This window comes from Haemorhous mexicanus, chromosome 6 (assembly GCF_027477595.1).
Source record: "Haemorhous mexicanus isolate bHaeMex1 chromosome 6, bHaeMex1.pri, whole genome shotgun sequence".
In the NCBI taxonomy this organism is placed as follows: domain Eukaryota; kingdom Metazoa; phylum Chordata; class Aves; order Passeriformes; family Fringillidae; genus Haemorhous; species Haemorhous mexicanus.
The window spans coordinates 1,434,581-1,456,643 of NC_082346.1; the positions used below are offsets into that span (position 1 = coordinate 1,434,581).

General features: G+C 43.6%; 1 protein-coding gene across 2 annotated transcripts in view; it reads right to left on the reverse strand.

Moving 5' to 3' along the window:
* Nucleotides 1-21,681, reverse strand: part of USP47 (ubiquitin specific peptidase 47) — a 52,132-nt gene extending 30,451 nt beyond the window's left edge. Inside the window, exons 1-4 of one of the 2 annotated variants that reach the window (XM_059848285.1) lie at nt 21,437-21,681; nt 3,157-3,360; nt 1,785-1,898; nt 550-688 (exon numbers count right to left, since the gene is read on the reverse strand). In XM_059848285.1, the coding sequence (XP_059704268.1) occupies nt 550-688; nt 1,785-1,898; nt 3,157-3,360; nt 21,437-21,475 (496 nt within the window). In that variant the 5' untranslated portion in view covers nt 21,476-21,681. The remainder of the gene's footprint in view (nt 1-549; nt 689-1,784; nt 1,899-3,156; nt 3,361-21,436) is intronic. The other variant, XM_059848284.1, reaches the window with a different exon arrangement.
* Between the last annotated feature and the right edge of the window lie 382 nt (nt 21,682-22,063).

Here is a 22,063-nt window from a genome sequence, read left to right on the forward strand (position 1 = left end):
CCTCCTCACCCTCCTCCCAGCTGTAATTTGCTGTCTCCTGCTGCCCTGCAGAGCAGCCTCCCAGAACCCCAGGCACTCCCCTCCCCAGGAGGGCCTGCTGGCTGGGGGATGCAGAGAGAGCCTCTCCAAGAGGGGAAACCTCCTCTCCCTGCAGCCCCTGGCAGGAATTCCCAGGCCAAGCAGAGCTGTGGCAGGAGTCCCCCCAGTAAGAGGGTATCCAGTCCTCCTTCAGCTGGGCACTCTGCTGATCCAACCCTGAGTATGAACTAGGGATGGGCAGCACACCAACACTGCAAAGGAGGACCCTGACAGAGTCTGAATTACCCTGTCCCACGTAAGGAAAGGATGGAACACAGTTCTTCCATTCCTAAAGTGATGGGAGAATATCATAAAAAATATGAATAAAAAAATGTAGCAGTGATGTGGGTATTTTTAACATAAATTGCAATTTATTGAAGATAAAATAAATCTCGAGGTGCTGCTATTTGAAAATGTGCTAAAATAATTACAAACGAGGATTGCCTTTACAAGAGAGAACAAAATAAATACCTGTCTCTGATTTGCTCAGGACTGAAGAATAAGAATAGCTTTGACTGACATAGTCATGGGTACATCCAATGGAGCCTTCTCTTGGAAGGGGGCCTATAAATCTCTCCTGTGCACCATCCTCTGTTGTACCTGACTCCTCCTGGAAACACAAACACGCCCGTGGCATGCACAAGTTAGACAACACATTTTTACTCAAGTACCTACGAGATCTACTTTTCTCTCGTGGCTAAGAAGCCACTTTTCCTAGGCACATCACACAATTTTTTCAACACTGCAGATACACAGTGTAACTTTAGTTCTGCCTTCCAAATTCTCAAGCCCTTGACACATTGCTCTTTAGCACTGGCAGAAAGACAGGTCCTTTGGAACACTGCACAACCAAACACACTATTACAATGTACTCAACAGGCAACTTGGCAAGTTAGCATCTCCTGTGCCTCAAGTTTTCTGCACTGCAATACAGAATAAGATTTTTTCCAGACACACAAATTTCACTCCATTACTCCTAAATTCTGACCTTGGGCACCATTATTTACACATGGGGTTTCCTTCCCCTTTTTCAGGTAATTAAACCCCACAACAAAGGCTAAGTAAGCCAGCATTATGCTGATACAAGAGCCAAGTAATAAATCTTAATATATGACTAGTCTATCCAATCCTTGATTTGAGGATATTGAAGCTGTGTGCATCATGTATTTGAGAAACAGAAAATTTTGAAGTATTTGTTATGGCTTCTAGCAACACTGCCAACTCTTCTTTTGTAATTATTTATTTATTCATTTTTCCCCAGAGATAAATGTGGAAGCAGCTCACTGCTGTAAATGCAGGGCTGCCATTTCTGAGAATTCTGCCAGAAAGGCCAAACATTGCTTTCAAACACCCAGAGGAAAGGGATTGGATATATGATTAAATATGTATTGTTAAGACTTATCTCTGAATGTGCCAAAGATTAATTAATTATATAACTTTAGAAAATTGCTTGCAGGGAACATCACATAAATATTGACGAGCATGAACAGAATGACAGCAAATCATTACTAATGGAATTGGTCCCACTCAGGAGAAATGTGAACATAGATGTAAATACAGTCAAAGTCTGTTGAGAAGGTTCCCAAAGAAGCTTGGGATGAAATATTCAGCCCAGTTTTATTTCATGTTCTGATCTCACACAGGCACTGCAAAGAATACACACCTCTCCCACAACACTGGCTTACGTAGCTGAGTGAAGATTTTACCTGCATTACGTGAGGCTGCTCACCATCCTTGTCTGTCAAATGCAGAAAGTTCTTCTTCCCTGGCTCAAAACCAGCATCAAGAATGGTTTTGTCACTGTTCTGATCTATTGGAGTCTGCTCACATAGAGTAAAACAACAGAAACAACACTTTTTAGAAACAGATCTATATGCAATTAACAGATTCCATCCAAGTACATTGCTTGATGTGGTCGCTGACACAGTAAGACCACATGAAAATAAATAATTATCCAGTAAACAAAACACACATCATCAGTACTGAAATAACTCGGGAACAGTTTAAGAAACATTACAGTCTAATGCAGTTAGTTAATCTTAGCAGTTTGTTGATCTATTCAGGAATCAGACACCGGTCTGTAAGTTTCTTGTGATCATCACATTAGCCAGTGTCCTCTATAGCATGCAGACACTTTTTTTTCTTTAAAAGAAGAAAAAAAAATTACTTTCAGCAGGCATAAACATGACCTGAAAAAAACTAATGTCTATTTCTTAATAAATCTTACAAAGTTTTCTAGGTGCATCTATAGAAATAGTAGTAACTAAAATCAACACTGATTTACAATAAAGCATAGGAGTGATTTAATTTTTTTAAATTATATTCAAATAGGTCTAAGAAACATCAGAACTCACTACACAACATGCTGCTGCTGAGAAGAAAGCATTTCTCAAAAAAGACTACAGGAAATTAAGACTATTTATCATAGTATTATTATTAAAAATACATACTGATAACAAAAACTAATAATGCATCTGAACGATCGTATTAGTTTTTGTTTAATGATTAAACAGATGTATCATTAAAGAGCATACTTTGAGACTAAAATTCAGCCAAATCAACACAGAGCCATCAGCCTGCTGTGGTGCACCCAGCCCCAAACGTTACGTTGGGGATCCCAGTCCTGTACAGCTATTCCAGCTGTTTCTAACCCGGGGCACAGGGCAGGGGTGGGGGCAAGGGCAGCTCTGCTCTGCCCCACGGGCATGGGGTAGCCCAAAAGCTGGGAGCCAGGGCTGGGCTGTGGCCCTGGCCCTGTTCTTCTGCTGTTACATGTCCTTGACCCTGAGGACCAGGAGCAAACTGCACTGGGAAGATGAGCTGGGCTGACTCCAGCAGCCCAAGGTGGGGAGGATGCAGAGGCACCCCCACCCCACCCCACCACTGCCTGGTGGTTACTGGCCACATTCCCAGCCCACCAAGCCCTTCAGCCCAGAAATTAGCCCATGTTCCTCCCACAAGGAGCGAAGTGCTCAGAAGCTTTGGAGAATATTACACAGCACCACGAGACACAGAGGGAGGTTCTGTAGAGTGTGAAGTGCTTGCTGCCCAGAGCAAGGGCGAGCCCAGCTGCCCTACCGTGCCAGGGGCACTGTCTCCATTGCCCCACACCAAGTCAAAGGAGCCGTTCACGTAGCCCACTTTGGCAGCCACGTCTGCGAAGAGCCGGCGCAGCGGGGTGGAGGCGGGCAGGTTCAGGGTGACGCGCTCCTTCACCGTCCTGGAATTGGTGGTGTCCTGGATTATACACAGCACCCTGGGCTCCTCGGCAGCACACTCTGCCTGCAATGACAGCACGCAGCAATTCAGGAGCAAAACCAGGAATGTTTAGGAGTTTAACTGAAAAATCAAAACAAGACTTCACCAATAAAATGTAGTATACTTTTAAAAAGTAAGGTTCCTATAACTGGACTTTATTTTCTGAAGTGAGCATGAGAAAATGAAGAACCTTCCAGTTTTGAAAAATCTATAAAAACGAGCTTCATTTTTATAGAACAAGAAGGAATTTGTTCTGGTGTGGGGACAGAGAAACCACTCAGGTTCCACAAAGAATTCCAGCTAGCAAGCGGATAGGAGACTCCTTCAAAATCAGGAACAGACTTCCAAGTCATCACTCCCAGCTCTGACACAATCATAAATCCTGCTGAGGCAGAATATACCTTTTGTGACTTTCAGGAATGCAACCCAGAAAATTTGCAAGCTTCCAAGCAACCTTAGAAGCTGACCACTAAACAAAAAGTTTCATAATCAAGCCACCAACTTCCTACTAACTCCACAGCTGTCTGAGTTGCAGGAACAAAGTAAGAACAAATGGCTACTGGTCAAAGTAAAGAGAGTTTAAATAGAAACTTCAATGTATCTGAAATCACAACAATAATGATCTTGAATGAAAGTGGTAATGGAATAATAATAAAAGTTTCTGGACCCAGGTAAGTCAAGAAAAACAGCATTTTTCCAACACTGAAAACAAAGGGAGTCAAAAATCTAAGCACAATCAATTAATTATCTTAATTATCCAAAACTGTAGAACAAGAATAACTGATATTTAAATACACATCTCATAGGAAAGGACCAGGTAAGTAAAAGGAATAAGCCCTTCAGGGACTCAGCCTTTCCAAGCTGTACCACACAGAAGCATTAGTAATGCATTGTCAGAGTGCCCAAATCTCAGTCCATGGCTAAAGGCCACAGCACCCAAAAAGGCAAAAACCACATGCAGTGCTATCAGGATTCCCAGTGGATCAGAACAACAAATGGCAATAATTACATTCATGCTCAAACTCTCAGCCACATCACAAGCAGATTCTAGAGAATAGAGAGCTACAAAGCAAATTTGAACATGTTCAGAATCCCCTGTATTTCTACACAACCAATCTCACAACACAGATGAGCACCACCAAAGTGGTAGAGCCCCTTTTGAGAGCTCTCACATCACCAAACCCTTGGAAAAGGAACACGGACATTCCAGCTGATGCCTTCATTCCAGGGGATTGCAAGATCTGCTGGCAGTGCTCACATAGGGATAGAATAAAATGTTAGCTGACTGCAGCATCTATTCCTATCAGCATCACAAAAAAGTTGTTAGAGGAAGGCAAATAAAACCACCCTCCATCCAATCTGTATGACATTAGTTTGCTTTTGACTGGGATTTTTTTTAAAGACTTTGGAGTCCAGTTTCTTTAGGTTTATTAAATGAAATATCCTGTGTGGAAGCCTTCATTAACTGCACGTTCAAAATATTCAAAGTGTTATTTGCAGCAAATCTGTAACACTTCATACATTTCATCTTTATGGGAGAATTTTACATTTATGAACTACTGTCCAAGAATACACACTAAACTATTCCTGAAACATTAACCACACATTAAGAAGAAAACAGAGTTTGGAAATGAAAGTAATTTTGACGTATTATATCCTCACTTTCATCTACAGCACCCACAGAAACACAAAGGGCTGTACTTAGGTAGACTAAAATTAAATTTCATCAGTGATTTCTTCTCCTGGGTTCTTCCCCAGAAATTTCCCAGCACAGCACCTTTTTTTTTTTTTGTTGGTGGTTTTTTTGTTTTTTTCCTTTTTTGCTGAAGAAGCAAGTTTTCTCATTCACTGTGTGGTTAGGAAAGAGAGGTTAAAGCTTGTTCAGTGGTCTTTTTTTTTTTTTTTTTTTTGAGAAGGTGAGCAGCAGCTAAGACCCAACAAACTTGTAAGATCAACCCATACTTACATGCAGGTGCCTCAGCAATGGTAAAGGTTTGCTCTGGGTGGGAGCCCACCCTCCTCTACAGAACATTGCAGGGGGGTTAGGAGGCATTTACTACTATTCACCCAGGATCATCTCCAAAAACAGAAGTTAATTTGGATTTAGTTATCCCCACGCTGATTTTGTACTGATGCTGTAACTTGATGTAACTGTGTATAATCATGTCATGAGCACTTCTCCACTGGAGACTCAGATCCTTGTGCTACTGCCTTTACATAACTAACACTGACTCCCCTCCTCCCTGCAGGAGCTCCCTGGGCAGGGAACCCCTCCCACTCCCACTTTCCCTGGTACCCTGGATGGTGAATCAGCTGGGACTTGCATTAGAGTTGCTACAGAAAATAATTAGGCACAGTATCTGAGGGATGGAAATAACATGAAGGGAACAAATTAGAGACGATTACAGAAGATTTGCTGGTTGGGCTGCTGGATGTGGCACGTCACACAAATCCTCTCTTTCTTCTTCACAGATGTAATTCTGACAGACTGAACTGCCTTAACTCAGGGTCACTACAGCAAAGGTATTAAGCTGTCATTCATTCACACTGTCACCACTTCAAGTTGTTAGTAGTAAATAGATAAAGCAAAAATAACCTCAGCCCAACTCTACTCATGAAGGGCATTCACACACACCAGCTGAGACAACAATGCAACACCTTGTCTGGGGCTACTTTACTACAGAAATAGTGTGAAAAGCAAGACTGGCCAGTGATAGATCCCTCAGCTATTCTGACAGCCTGTTATCAAACCAAATCCACAAGAGGAACACAGAAGTTAATTTACACCATTACATAATCTGATATATTATGAGAGCAAAACAATTTCTTTTTTTAATGCAGAGATAGAGACAGCCAAAGCCTCACACACCAGTGTAAAAGCATATCAACACAGACTCAGTTTGAAGCTGCCATTAAGACTGAATTAAATATGTACACCATCTTTGTATTTAAGAACATGCACAGTTTAGTATCAATAGCTCATGCTCATGTTAAAATAAACAGAAGGTACAGCATCATGCTGCTGTTATATTTCTTGGTTATCATTTTGTAAAGCTGATTTCATCTGTCTACCTGTGAAAACTTCTTCTTCATTTCAGCAAAGATACTCTGTCTGCAACTCCAAAACATATCCTACAGTATATAAAAACAAAATTAACAAGTCATAATAACTGAAAGCTGTAAATTAACTTTTATTTTATACTATTAAAAAATATAATTACTGAGTTTGGAAACACCATTCACAGAGTAACTCAAGAAGGAAGAGCATATTTTAATATTTAAATTATCATAAGAGCAGTGTTACAATGTCAGTTAAGTTGTAATACACAGACTACATCTCATAAAGAAAGAAGTGAATGGACAAGAAAATGTAAATAACATTTCAAGATATAAATTAGTATCAACACTTTCCCTGATTATCTTTAAGACATGCCACAGACCTTGTAAATATTTTACCTCAAATGGTTCAAGAGCAGAATTAGCATATAACCCTGCAGCTCAGTTTATTATGTATTTATAAATTATGAAGCTGTCCAGTTTCATAGGAAACTGTTTTTTTCTGCCTAAATTATTTCCTGTAAGGAAGTTTTATTATTATGAGCCCATTTTTAAGTATGCAGCTGAAGGCAGTAAAGAGATGAAGTGACTGATTTTACTCCAACCACCCTTAAAGAAAGCCTGCCCTGGTACCTCTGATGAATCATCAAAAATTCAACAACACACATTAACTGCACAAAATTGTTTTCTGACTGAACATCAAATTAACCAGTTTCTGAATCTCAAGTGGTACACTTTGTATTCCTCCAGAAAGGAAAAAAAGGAAGGGAGAATGAAGATGCTCATAACATCACTGAACTCCAAACTCCTTCAACTGCACCCTCGGTAAAGACTGACACGATCTGTACTGACGTGCCCTGTTTGGACCTACAAAAATAGCCCAAATTACACTACTGCATTTAATTTCCCAGCAGGATGATACATAAGGTGAGATTTTTATTCTTCACGTACTGAACTGAAGATCCAGTTTGGAAGTTTTAATATGACAAGACTGTGTCCAGCAGTTTCTTTTACACACCAGTCTGTAATTTCAGATTTGAGAGATTTCAGATTTAAATCACACAATTTAAGTGTTTTGCTGCCTACTTGTTTTACCTGCTCCTAATCAAAAGCCATATACATTTTGTTAAAATGACCCAAAGGTTAATGGAGTCCCAGAATCACAAATCTGAAACTGCTGATTTGTAATATTATCATTGTTATCAAATGCATTGCCCTGTGTCAAGGACTTAATTAAGACTTCCAATTTTCCTCCTAATCAGGGACTCCAAAGAACCCTGACTTCAGCCTGAATCCCTTCTCTCCAGAGACTGGCAAGCTAAGTCTGGTACACACAGGGGCACATGTAATTTTCTAATGTGCTGTTTGACTTGGTGCACACAGTGGAGGGTAGAAGGGGAGGACAGGCTCCAGGTATCACCTGCACAGAACTATCTACAGGTTGCTTATTTTATAAAAATATTCCTCTGCTGGGTTCTCAGCTCTTGTTTGTTCAGTTAAGGTCTCCTGTAAGATTTTTCAAGAGCTACCTCACTAAGCAAATTCTATGTAACAGATCAAACAAATCAGATTTATAAATTACACTGTTTATATGATGTTCAGAAATTTTAGAAGTAACTGAGAGTTCCTCTGACAAGACAAATCACAAGTCACAGAATCACAAAACCATTTAGGTTGGAAAAGACTTCCAAGATCACTGAGTCCAACCTTTAACTGACCATTACCATGTCAGCTAGAGCAGGGCACCAAGCACCACTTCCAGTTGTTTCATGACCACCTCCAGGGGTGGGCACTCCACCACCTCCCTGGGCAGCCCCTCCCAATGCTGGACAATCCTTTCTGTGAAGCAATTCCTGCTGATGTCCAACCTGAACCTCCCCTGGTGCAGCTGGAGGCCGTGTCCTCTCATCCTGTCACCGGCTGCCTGGGAGGAGAGGCTGATCCCCACCTGGCTGCACCCTCCTGTCAGGCAGTTCTAGAGAGTGATAAAGTCACCCCTGAGCCTCCTTTGCTCCAGGATGAACATCCCCAGCTCCCTCAACTGCTGCTCCAGACCCTCCCAGCTCCACTGCCCTTCTCTGGATTCATTCCAGCCCCTCAATGTCCTTCTGGAACTGAGGGGCCCAGAACTGGACACAGCCCTCGAGGCATGGCCTCACCAATGCCCAGCACAGGGGGACAGCCCTGCCCTGCTCCTGCTGGCCACACTATTGCTGACACAGGCCAGGCTGTCATGGGCCTCCCTGGCCACTTTCAGCTGCTGTCAATCAGCCCAGGTCCTTTTCCACTGGGCCCCATTCCAGCCAGGCTCCCCAAAGCCTGTAGCAAAGCATGGGGCTGTGACCTAAGTGCAGGACACAGCACCTGGCCTTGTTGAAATCACAAGGATGTGTCCATCTCTCCAATACAGCATTTTCTACTTTGCAATTAAAGCGTTCACTCAAACACTCCAAATCAACTTTATAATAACCACTTGTGCAATTCTACATTTTACAAAAAAGCTCCTCTCATCGTGGAAACGTATTTAAGGTACAATTAAGAGACCAAAGGTCTTCTATAGAGTTGCTTAATTTTACCCTGATAAAAGTTATTCTGGAATGCACCAAGCCAATTACTTATTACACCTCACAATATCAATAAGCAATTAACTACACAGTTCAAGGCTTTCAAATTAACATACACACTATTCACAGGCAATTCAGAGACACCTTACTGCCTTTTCCTCAGAAGGAATGAAGAGCAACTAGTCAGGTAGCAAGCACATCTATCCAGTACTTGGGAGAAGTCCTCACAGCTCCGTGCTCAAAGTTCCATGCTGCTACTTTGCCAAAGTGTGACATAGTACACCAGTGGCTTAGGAAAACAAGCTGCACACCCTCAACTGCATAAGGACCTAAAGGGCAAATGCAGACTGTTAATTAAGGCTATAATTCACAAAATCATCCCACAATTATTTTAGCACAGAAGCCTTCTCAGGCTAATATTTTGGTCAATAAATATTTGAAATTTTAATTTCAACTGTTAACTTTAATTTAAAAAAAATATTGAAACATCAACACTTTCACCCCAAGTCACTCTATCTTGCTGAGGGTGGGAATCCTGTGGGATGGAGAGCATCCTCAGCAAGTCTGCTGATGACAGTAAGCTGTGTGGTGCTGTCAACATGTTGGATGGAAAAGATGCCATCCTGAGGGACACTGACAGCTTGAGGGGGGGGGGCTGTGTGACTCTGATGAATTTCAACAAAGCAAAGTGCAAGGTCCTACACCTGAGTTGGGACAATGCTGGACACACCTAGAGGCTGTGCAGAGAAGTGATTGAGAGCAGCCCTGAGGAGAAGGACTGGGGGTGATGGCTGATGAAAAACTCACCATGAGCTAGCAGAGCGAGCTAGCAGCCCAGAGAGCCAAAAGTATCCTGGGCTGCATCAAATGGAGTGTGACCAGCAGGTCAGGGGAGGGGATCCTCCTCCTCCACTCTGCCCTAGTGAGCCCCTGCCCCAAGTGCTGGGAACATTTCTGGTGCCCACAGCATGAGGAGGACATGGAACTGTGGGAGAAAGTCCAGAGCAGGGTCATGAAGCTGATAAGGGGACTTGGGTACCTCCCCTACAGAGACAGGGTGACAGAGCTGGGGCTGTTCAGCCTGGAGAAGAGAAAGTTGCACAAAGACCTCACAGCAGCAGTATCTGAAGGGCATACAAGGAAGCCAGAGAACAACTGTTCACCAGGAACTGTAGTGGCAAGACAAGGAGTAATGGGTTCACATTGAAAGGGCAAATTTAGACTAGATATATGGAAGAAATTGTTTCCAAGAGGGTGGTGAGGCACTGGCACAGTTTACCCAGGGACGCTGTGGAATGCCCCATCCCTGGAGGTGTTCACACCAGGCTGGATGGGGCCCTGAGTGACCAGCTCTAGTGGAAGGTGTCACTGCCCATGGCAAGGGGGTGGAGCTAGATGATGTTAAAGGTCACTCCCAACCACACCATTCTGTGGCCCTTTACACTGCTCCATTTCTAGAAAGGTGATGATGATAAACCTGCACGTAAAAGATTTCTGACTATTAGACCCGACTTAAAAAAGACTTTACAACAGGGATGTGCAATCAACACACAGGTGTGACATTCTACAGGGCCAAGCTACACAAGAATTCACACCCCATTTCTAAAACATATTTCATCTTTCTTCCATGAAAGATCTGCACCTGCAAGTTGCAGAGCATAAAGCATGTTGTTGCACTGAAGCAATTCAAGCTGTATTTCTGTATATACAAAGGCAGCATTGTTATTAGTGCCATCTGCAAGACAGACATTTGCTTTGACCATATAGGTTCTGTATTTGTTGAAAAATAAAGGAACAATAAAAATAGAGTGTTACTAGATCTGTCACAACAATATTCAAATGTACAACTGCAGTGGTTTTAACACTGCATTTAGATGTGGCTTGCTATTTTTCAGCTTTGAATCACTGAGTTAATTAAAATTCTATAGCAGCATTTCACTATTTTAACTCCAGCTTCATTTTTATAAAATTACTTTCAGAGATTGAAAGCAAAACCTAAAGCTAAGGTCAAACTTCATTCAGATTCTACCCAATATTTCCAAATGGTCAAGAGCTGAACCATTAGATATGTGAAGTTTTACTGCCAAGTAAATTTAATGGCCCTCTGAGACTTAAAAGGATCACCACTAGGGAAGACTCTGCATGTCCACACCCTGTAAATAATTCTCACAAATCACTGCAGTACAGAGGAAAGACAAAGAGATCAGTAGCAAGCAGCAGATATCAAGCTCACATTCACAGAATTACTTGGATGATTAAGCCTAAGACAGCAATTCTCAAACCTAATGTAGCTTCAGTAACTTCAGACTCCCATATGAAGTGCACATAAGTGACTACTGCCAGTCACTGCTGGGCAAACTCTGGGGTGCACATTCCAGGTCTGTGTAAATGACTGGATGCACATTTCCAGCAATGACAAGGATAAGTGAAATGTGGAACCTTCAGTGACACACAAGCAGTCTGCATCTGTACCTTTTACTTCTGAAGTATAATCACATAGTTGAAACAAGCTTCTGTTCAGCTAAACCACTGTTAGTGTCTGAATGTTTCCTTCTCTCTCAGGAATAACCAAATACTACCAAATCAGCTCCCTGAGAACCCACAACCACAACTGAGGAATTTTCGCACCTATTTCAAGAGGTCCAATCCATTAAATGCCACACTGGATAGCAGTGCTTCCTGCAGAAAATGCAAGGATCAAAGATCTTTCCAACAGACAGCAAATAAGGGAGAACAGCCAGTGAGCACTGGGGTACCATTTCCACCCATGCCCACCATTTCCCCTCTTTCTACCCTGTGCTTTTGAACCACGGACTCCAGAGAGTCCTTACAACCCACCACCCCCTTTACCCTCAGCAGAGCTACTCATTCTGCACGGCTTTTTCCAAGGCCAAGGAAGCTCTTTTCAGAGCCCAGCTTCCCTGGTACAGCCAGGTAAGAAGGGTCCCTCCCCGGGAGGTGAACACAGGGTGACAAAGGTCCTCATAATGAAGGAGGCATTGAGCAGGTGGTCTCAGACTCACATCAGGCTTTATTTCACAGGAGAGAAGCACCTTCTTTTTGAAATACAGGTTACTAAACTAATCCTGTCAGAGCACTGAGGTGTTTGTAACTCAACACAGATGCTTTGCCACAGCCCAGCCTAGGAGAGAACAGTGCACTTAGAATCCTGTTACAAATGTCTGAACCAAAACACTTTAAAAGACATATTTTATAGCACTCTTGTGGCAAACTGAACACACTTTTTAAAACACAGATCCCAGGAGGTCTTAAACAGAGTAACTTTGAGCTGTTAACTTGATATATTGTGTGGTGGAATGTTTCCTGAAGAAAAAAAAAAATCTGAACAACCTTTAGACACAACCATTTAATCTTGAATCTGACTGATTTTGAAGTATCAGGTTTGTGAGTATCTCAACAACATACTTTATCCTCACCTTTGAATTCTTCATTATACCTGGGGAGACGTCAGGCAAAATCCAACAATAGCGTTTTGAAGCTAGTGAAACTAAACAGAGGTCTTCTGTCTCTTTACGAGCAAGGAAAAAAATTGCTTCACAACAAGCCTAAAATACAACAAAACTCAAGAATATATATCCTGACTCTGACCATTTTCCCAATAATTAGACCTTTACCCCCTTCCTGGTTTGCTGGGGCGCTTTCAGGGGAGTGAACAGGACCAGCAGAGGAGTAGTAGCAGTATTTTAAATGTATGTATTATATGCAGTAGTGCTTACATCACTAATACCAACACCACCTGGACATAACTGCAAATTTCTGTGGTACCCTAAGAGACTGCAATGACACCCTCCATCCTTAGGTAAGGTATGAGTCTGCAAATGGCAGTGCTGCTCACAGGACAAGAGCAGTAACTCCCACTTCTCTTTGGAAAGGCCTAGAAGAGCAAAAAGTGTCATGGCTGTGGCACTGCCATCGTTCCTGCCTGCACACCATGCTCGCTGTGTCTGCCAGCTGCTGTGGGTACAGGCTAACTGCTGCAGGACCCAGGGCAGCTGGGCCACACTGACACCATGGCCTGGGCACATCCCAGGGGCAGCTGGGCCACACTGACACCATGGCTTGGGCACATCCCAGGGGCAGCTGGGCCACACTGCCACCATGGCCTGGGCAGGACCCAGGGGGCAGCTGGGCCACACTGACACCATGGCCTGGGCACATCCCAGGGGGCAGCTGGGCCACACTGACACCATGGCCTGGGCACATCCCAGGGGGCAGCTGGGCCACACTGACACCATGGCCTGGGCAGGTCCCTGGGGGCAGCTGGGCCACACTGACACCATGGCCTGGGCACATCCCAGGGGCAGCTGGGCCACACTGACACCATGGCCTGGGCAGGTCCCAGGGGCAGCTGGGCCACACTGACACCATGGCCTGGGCAGGTCCCTGGGGGCAGCTGGGCCACACTGACACCATGGCCTGGGCACATCCCAGGGGCAGCTGGGCCACACTGACACCATGGCCTGGGCACATCCCAGGGGCAGCTGGGCCACACTGACACCATGGCCTGGGAACGTCCCAGGGGCAGCTGGGCCACACTGACACCATGGCCTGGGCACATCCCAGGGGGCAGCTGGGCCACACTGACACCATGGCCTGGGCACATCCCCAGGGGCAGCTGGGCCACACTGACACCAAGGCCTGGGCACATCCCAGGGGCAGCTGGGCCACACTGACACCATGGCCTGGGAACGTCCCAGGGGCAGCTGGGCCACACTGACACCATGGCCTGGGCACATCCCAGGGGCAGCTGGGCCACACTGACACCATGGCCTGGGCAGGTCCCAGGGTGCAGCTGGGCCACACTGACACCCAGGCTAAGTGAACCCTACAAATGCTCTCCCTATGGGGCATGATGCAATTCAGGGAGGAGCTACAAAATCAGTTCTGTAACAGAGCCTCTGTGATCTTGTCCCCTTTGGAAAACAGGGTGTATGTCTTACTCTCTTCTCTGTCTTGTGTAGATTATTATTGTTTTCAAAGGCACCTTCTCAGAAATGCTTCTTTAGTAACAAAATTTTAGCTAAAAAGAATTGGAAGTGCCACCTCACTGAATCAGTTGCATGCCAGCTGTCAACTGTCACTCCTGCAAAATGCACAGGGACAAATTATTTTTATAATACATGTATACTTCAAAGTCTCCTATTTCCAACTTTCCAAACATGTCCAAAAATAACCCTATGCCTCAGAAATAAAGAGTGTGTTATGAGGCTAGTGTTTCCCTTTGAGAGTTTGTTCCCACTGCTCTGTATTACTGGGTCATTAGTAAAAAACACTAACAAAAGAATAGGAATGACAAAAAACTTGGGATGGGGCCAGAAATAAGTACAAGCCTGGAGGTTGTTCCAAAGGCTATAGAAAAAGATATAGCATAAGGGGACACTTGTCTTGGGAGAGCTGAACTAGAGACCAAAAGATCTACTTTTCAGTTTTACACAAGGTATTTTTTCATATTTACAGTAAGACTTTAAATAAATGACTAAATATGTCTTACTAATGACATCCTGAAGAACCAGTCTTCTTACACTTATCTCCTTATGGTCTTTTAAATATAGTAAATTAAGGTGTTTCAAGATTAATTACTTCCCTTAAAAAAAGTCAAACAAAGCAGCTGTCAGTAACAAAAGTGGGCAAGTATTTCCTGGTCATACCTGCAGATCACACAAGAACAAAGTTTTCTTCAGGGGTAATAAAGAATAGTTTAAATATCTATAGCTACCTCTTAACCACTAGACATTGTATTTCACTCTCTTACTCTTAAAAGTTTTAATTTCAGCTGATCCTATTTTCTTTCCTCTGACCCAGAGCTGTTGAACTTGCAAAGGGTTTTGTAACCACACTAAAATAATTGTGAGAATTAAATGTCAATGAAGTTCTCTACATTCACAATCTGCCAGACTCTCTACATTTATTACAGTATAACCTTTACACTCAGATCTGAAACAGCCTCATTTTTATACAGCTTCCTTTGCTTGTAACTTCTCTCCACCTTCCTAATCAGCATGCTCCTTGGTTTTCCTTAAAAACAAAACCCATAAAAGCTAAAAACGGGGATATGAGAACACCACAAGACACTCACTACACTTTTATATATTGCTCTATACTTGCAACGTTTGTCTCCTACTGAGAGTTGCAGAAGTAGAGGATGAACTCGCCCTTCATTTCTTCAAGTATGAATTCTATGGAAACATTTTCCTTTGCTGCTCCTATTCTGAAGAACTTTCTGCTGGATTGAATTACAAAGGCAACACTAGCATAAAATCAAATTAAGAGTCTGAGCAAAACCAGTACTCAGAAGAGTTTTCTCCATGGAGAATTCTCATGGAGAATTTGGAAATGAAAGCTCACTTCCCTACAAAATCACCAACAGACATGTATGCTAAAAAATTAAAATCCTATACAGTTCAAACATTAAAACATGACTACAGGCAAAGTTTTTAATTCTTTAACAGCTCTCTAATGTAAAGCTGTCCAGCTTCTGTTGGGGAAGGAAAGATAGAAACTGAACAGCAAGGTGTGTTAGCAGGCCTTCTTTGTGCAGCTCTCTGGGAATTCTGCACAGAATGAAGGATCCAGCTCAGAATGGAAGCACCTGGGCATAAACTCAGCCTGCTGCCACTGCCACCAAGGGCTGCAGGGAGAACACAGAACTCCAGAGCAATGTCCCCACAGAAGGAACAGGGATGACAACGCACATGTGAGAAAGGACCTAGACAATTTTTCCATATACAAACTGATGAACAACAAAAAAAAAGGTACTACCTAAGAGTTTCTGTATCTGCTGTTTTTTCTTTTCCTTCACTGTTGCTGATCTCAACCCCATACCTACACAAATCAGTGAGCATGGCTGCCTTCCATTCCTTGAGCAGCTACACCTGAACTGCAGCATGATACCCAGCTCCAAGCTAGTCACAGAAATGCCAATCTAAAAATAATCTGTTGCCATTTTTCAGAAGCACCTAAAGCATCCTTGTGATCACAATCTCAACAATTATATTGAATCAAATGATCTGTACCAATTTCACCCCTTAGTATTTTTAGAACACGCACAACATCCTTTTTAGAAATTATTTCATCTGCCAATGCTGTGCAAGAGCATTTGCTCAGTGCAAGCTGACTACATGCCAAGCATTGCAAAACCAAAGAAAATAAAAATCCTAGCATTTCACAGTGCCTAAAACTGTGGTCAAGTTCATTGTTAATTTATCAGAGCCCCACAAAAAAAATCTGTGACTCACTAGAATTCAAAATTATCAGTTCTTTAGTAACTAGTGGCATTGTTTTGTGAATATTTCATTCAAGACAAGAAAAATAAGAAGATGCTAAATGGCAGCTCACCCAAAGGTATACCACATTAAATCTTAAAGGGCAAAGTGTAAAATAGCAGCTTTAAATATTAAAATTTTTTAAAAATATAAATTTTAAAAAATATAAATATATTAAAAATTTTTTCAAACTGGATAAAAAGGCTGAAAATGTATATGTAATTTAATCACTCAATATTCTACAAACATAGCTTTCAAATTTACTCTCCTAGATAAAACTCAACATATTTCAAACACAACAAAAACAGTGAAGCTGTGAATATTTATGAACATATGAATATATACACACATTTGTATATAATATAGTGCATTACAGTGTAATGTACTGGGGGGAAGTTTAGAACAAAACCCTTCCCCCACTCCCATTAAATTCTGACAAGACTGAAACATGTAATTCAAAGGTAGCAAAAACTCAAGGTACTGGTTTATTTCAGTAAATCACCACAAGTTTTAAATTTATAATTTACATTGATATCACTACATTCTATCAGAAAAAGAGGCAGCACAATAATAATTTTAATCACTATGTGTGTGTTTGCATGACTAACATTTTAAAACTATAATGCACAGCTGCCTTGATTATATCCACAGGTTTTAAAAAGAACAGAAAATGGCACAAAAAAAATATTTTCACTACTGATGCTTTTGATTCTGAAATTTTAATCACCAGTGACACACAAAACATGAATGACATAAAATGGCATTTATTGTTTGTGATGATGTTCAAAATGTATCACTGCAGGAAAAAAAGAAGTATTTAGTTATTTAGTTGTCAGATTATTCTGAGTAGTAACTTCCACCAGCAGCATTTCCAGTCTGAGGCTCCAGTCCCAAGTGGTGCCCATCAGGCAGCTGGTACCTCTTAGGCAAAAACATTTCATCAGATGATAGAGGTGCTGATACTTCATTACCCTGATCATCTTTCTATGCTGCAGATTAAACACCCAGATGATAGCAAGGGAAAGTAAAGGCTAACTGGGAAGCCCAATGGCTGGGAAAAAGCAGGAATGCTCTTGAATTCTACTAAGCTTTATTCACCAAACTCAATACCTACATGAACATCATTCAGAAAGTGTCTGTTTGCAAGGAACAAATTATTTGGTGGAGTTCCATGTGGATTTTCTGTTTGTTTCCTAAATTTGATTTCCAAAATACCTTCTCAGTCAATGAATTAGTTTCTCTAGTTGTCACAATCATGCCTTTATGTTTTCTAATGGAGCACACAAGAAGGAAAGCAGGAAAAACTGATAAATTGTGCAAGCTGCAACCACTTGTAGAATCTTTTGATACATGGGAATGAAAAAACAAGGATGTCATCAGCATTGAAAAGAACAGCATCCTTTACTAAAGAGAATTGCAAAATATCTTAATCAGATTCCTGCCCTTCTAATGAGGAAGTCAGAATGATATCCATCAAGAGACACATTTGATTTGTTCAGTGCAGATGATTAAAATGGATTCATTAGTGCAGGGATGAGAAGACTCACATTAGTGAGCTGAGAGAGAACTCACACCACCTTGCCCCATTTAATGGCAGCAAGTATATATTTATATATATATTTATTTATTCTGACAGGTGTACTATAGTTCATGCTAGAACATGTTGAAAAAGCATCTGCACAGCATTTACTTAATCAGTAGCACAAACACTTCAAAAACCTCATAGCAGAACACACTTCTCATATTTTGACCAATACTCAGTAAGTTCTCATACATCTTGATTTTCAAGATAAATCTTTGTAAAGTTCACTTATATTACCAGTAAACACACTTAGGCATCTTTCTCACCAAGTGTGTTGACAAGAATATTTTATTATTTTCTATTTGAGGTAAATTTTTCCAAAATAAGTTTCAAGTCAACTTTTCCTGCAAGAAACACTGAGAGCCATAGAGATGTCTTCCCTTCTGAGAGCATCATTTTCTTATTTCCATATTTATCTAACTCATACTATTCACCCACCCTTCCCAGGGTTGCTGGGAAAAAATCCACACCTAGTAATACAGCAGTTTTTATAGAACATGCTCAAACTTTGCTACCAGCAATGAACAGTGTTTTACTCAGTGCCTTCTGTCTACTGGATATAAAAGAAAACTGAATTGAACCTTTTCATCTTTTAGATGAAGAAATCAAAGTAACTGAGGATGAGGAAAAGGAAGGAAGGAAAAGGAACAGGGACCAGTTTACTACTAGATCTGAACCCCAGATGCAGTGAAGAGGGACTCTAACTGCCCCCACCATAGGGAATTACTGGTCACACTACTGCAGGAGCAAATGGGAAAGCATTAGGCAGCAGTAGGGATGTAAGAATGAACTTACTAAGTACCTGCACAGCCCAGGCAAAAACCTTCATGCAAAAAGAAATCCCAACACTGATTTGTTAGAAACTGCTTTCATACAGCTCTTCCAAACGAAAAAGAACTTTGTCCTGATGTCATGAGCAAGAGAAAATAACAAGGCCCTGATTACTTGGACTTCAGAGAAGCTAAGCAATGTCCAAAAGAAAACCTTCCATAAAAGACAATAAAAGATGAACCTTTGTATCCACTTTGTATCCATGAAAACATAGTACTACTTGCAAAACCTAATGAAAAAACTCCAAGCAATTCTACTTTGCAAACAGTAACCTGAGCTCCTGTTAGTACACAAAAATATGGATAAAAACACAAATAATCAACTTAATACCCATCCTTCCACTCCACCACACGCAGACTGGCAGTGTCAGAGACACCTCCTACCACTTATCTATCAAGGCAACACTAACTTGTAGACAAGAACCAAAATCCTTTTCCCATCCACTGCTTTGGATGATTAGTCATTCCCTAAACCAGCCTAAAGCAAACATCATTACATTTCTTCTCCTTCCTTCACACTGCAATGCCAAGGCAAATCTGGTTGCGTGCTCATCTTCAGCAGATGCTGGTTCAGAGCCCAGCTGAAGTCTCTGAGGCAGCACAGACAGTGAGCTGCACAAGTGATACCACCAGCCCACCAGGAAGGGACAAAACCATCAACTGTGCTCCTTTATCCTTCCCTGGAGGGCACAGCTGAAACTCCAAAGGATCTGCTTTGCCTCCAACTGCTCCTAGGGGCATAATAGGAATATTTAGGAGCAGGCTGTTGAGAACTCAGAGACTTGGAGAATTCTGTTTACTCATAACTCAGTGTTCTCTGCAATGGGACTATTAATGAATCTCAGAAGCACTTAGTGGGAATGCTGCAGTGTAGCATTTGTTAAAACTCCCTGTCACTAAAAAAATAAGGATATACTGAAAAACACTGGAAAAGTTGAAGATAAACTTCTGTTACAACATATATATACATATAACCAGATGGACTTAACACAAGCAGTTCATTTGTTTTCTTTCTCAATTTGATTTCATTAGTATTCTGTTCAGTTTCATTTATCTTAAAAATGCAAAGAGACACAACAAAGAACTTGACAAAACTTGCTGAGAAAAAACAACTCCTCTCACTAGCATTATCAATGTACAAAGTTTATAGATTTCACACTGTTTGTTTAAGATATCCATATCTATAATCACATATATTCATCTTCCTTTCCCCATACTTCCCCCCTACAGATAAAAGTGCATTCAAAAGCCTCCTCCAATGAGTCAGTTAAAAATACACATCTGAATCATAAGTATATTCTGAATACAACTCTAAAGCCAAGGGGGATACTATTAATACATATAACTAAAGACACAGCCTTGGCTAGCTGCTTTTATTAATATCTTGTCTATTCCACTTAACTACAGCTACTGCCACAATGTTTCTCCTGCCACTATCCATTATCTGTTTCTTTGGTTTTGAAACGAAATCTCTATCAGCTACTCTGTCTTCTGACCCTAGTTTTATTTTTGTGAAGATTTTTGTTAAAGGCTAATAATTAAGTATTTTAGCTACTACACCCCATCTCTTTTTTAAAGTTTCTGGAGATTTCACCTTCCTATAAAAAGAAAAAATATAGTCATTTAAGCCTTAGTATTTTAAGAAAGGAAATGAGGTAAAGTTACATTTTTCCTATATATCTACTGTGTTTACACGCACAGCTGCCTACACAAAAAATTCTTCCTAATATTCAGTGTCATTTGCTTCCTAGATCTACGCAAGAATACCATTTAAGGATCAGCACCTCATTTTGCTAAGCTCCACAAAAACGGAGCCCTTGCCTGACAAAGCTTCCCGTAAGAAGACACGGCGGAACAGGTAAATGTAACAAACTCTGACGTTTGACGAAAACTCCGGGATGGGTTTGAGTAATTTATCAGAACTGCAAAACTGTCCGAAAAGTTGGCCAAATGTGTACCTGCTCAGGAAACAAAGTTTCTGCTGATACTACTCTACCAGTAGCTGTTTCCAAACATTTTATGCCATCACTCGAACTCCTTCCTCTGCACAGAATCGCTCCAACTTGACACGTGTCATTCGCCTATCGCTGCAGGACAGAGGCTTCGCCTTCCTCTTTCACTCGGGCTCTTATCTCTAGCCTATGGCCAAAAACAAGCCTTTCCCCTTCTCTCTACAGCAGGGGAGAGATGAGGGGCCCAGAACAGAGCAAACAAGCCGCAGCTCATCCCGTTCCCTCCGGCAAACACCGCGGGCACTGCCGCCCGTTCTGCCCCGCTCCAGGAGCGCGGAGTCGCCCCGCACCGGCCCCTGTCCCTCGGCCGAGACCCGCCTGGTTACCGGGGCCGGCTCCCGGCTCTGGCCCTCGGCGCGGAGCCCCCAGCCGCAGCCCCGCGGGCCGGCAGGAGCGGCCGCGCTGCCTCCAGCCCCGTGACACCGGAGCGGCCTGGCCCGGCCCGGCCCCGCCGCGCAGGCCGGGCTCCCCGCATGCCGCGGCACGGACAGGTGCAGCCCTCGGGCCGCCCGGGGCCCTGCGCAGTCCGGGCTCAGCTCCAACCTCCTCCTCCTCCTCCTCCTCCCCTGGCCAGCCCCTTTACCCGCGCACCACCATCACCCCCGGCCCGCACAAAGACAGGCCCGCGCCGCCGGGCCGCGCACGGAGGGAGCGGAGCCGAGCCAGGCCGGGCCGGGCCGGGCCGGGCCTCCTCCACTCCCTCCTCGGGTGGCGCCGGTGTCCCGGGCCTCCTGCCCGCCGCCGCGGCCGCCACCTCCATCTCCCGCCTCACCTCTTTGGGGACGAGCTGGTTCTCCTCGCTGGGCACCATGGCCGGCGGCGCGGCGCGGAGCCCGCAGCAGGCTGAACCGAGTGCCGTCGTCAGCAGCAGCGGGAGGCGGGGGGACGCCCGCGGCTCATCCTCCCCCTTCTTCTCCTCCTCCTCCTGCTCCTCTTCTTCTTCTTCCTCTTCCACCTCCTCCTCCTCTTCCTCCGCTTCCACCTCCTCCGCTCCCGCGGGCAGCGCCGCGGCCCCGCCCCGCCGCCAATCCATGGCAAAATGGCCGCCGGCGCGGTTCTCGCGAGAGCCGCCCCACCCCGGGCTCGCTGCGTTCCGCCGCGCTCATGGCCTTCGGCCCGGCCGCGGCGGGTCCCGCACCCGGGCTCGGGCCCGCTCCTGCTGCCGCTGCCTGGCCCGGCCGGGCCGCGCGGTGTTCACCGAGCACGAGGGGCGGTGTCGGAGCCGCAACGGGAACCTCCGTGGGCGGCCTGGCCAGAGCTGCCCCGCGCACGGGTTATCAATGGCGCCAGGCCGCCGCGGCTGCCCCGTCACGTTATCCGGGCCTGGGGAGCGGCATGGGGCCTGCCGGGGAGCAGGGAGGCAATAAATGGAATGGGCGCCGCTGCGGACGTATCTAGG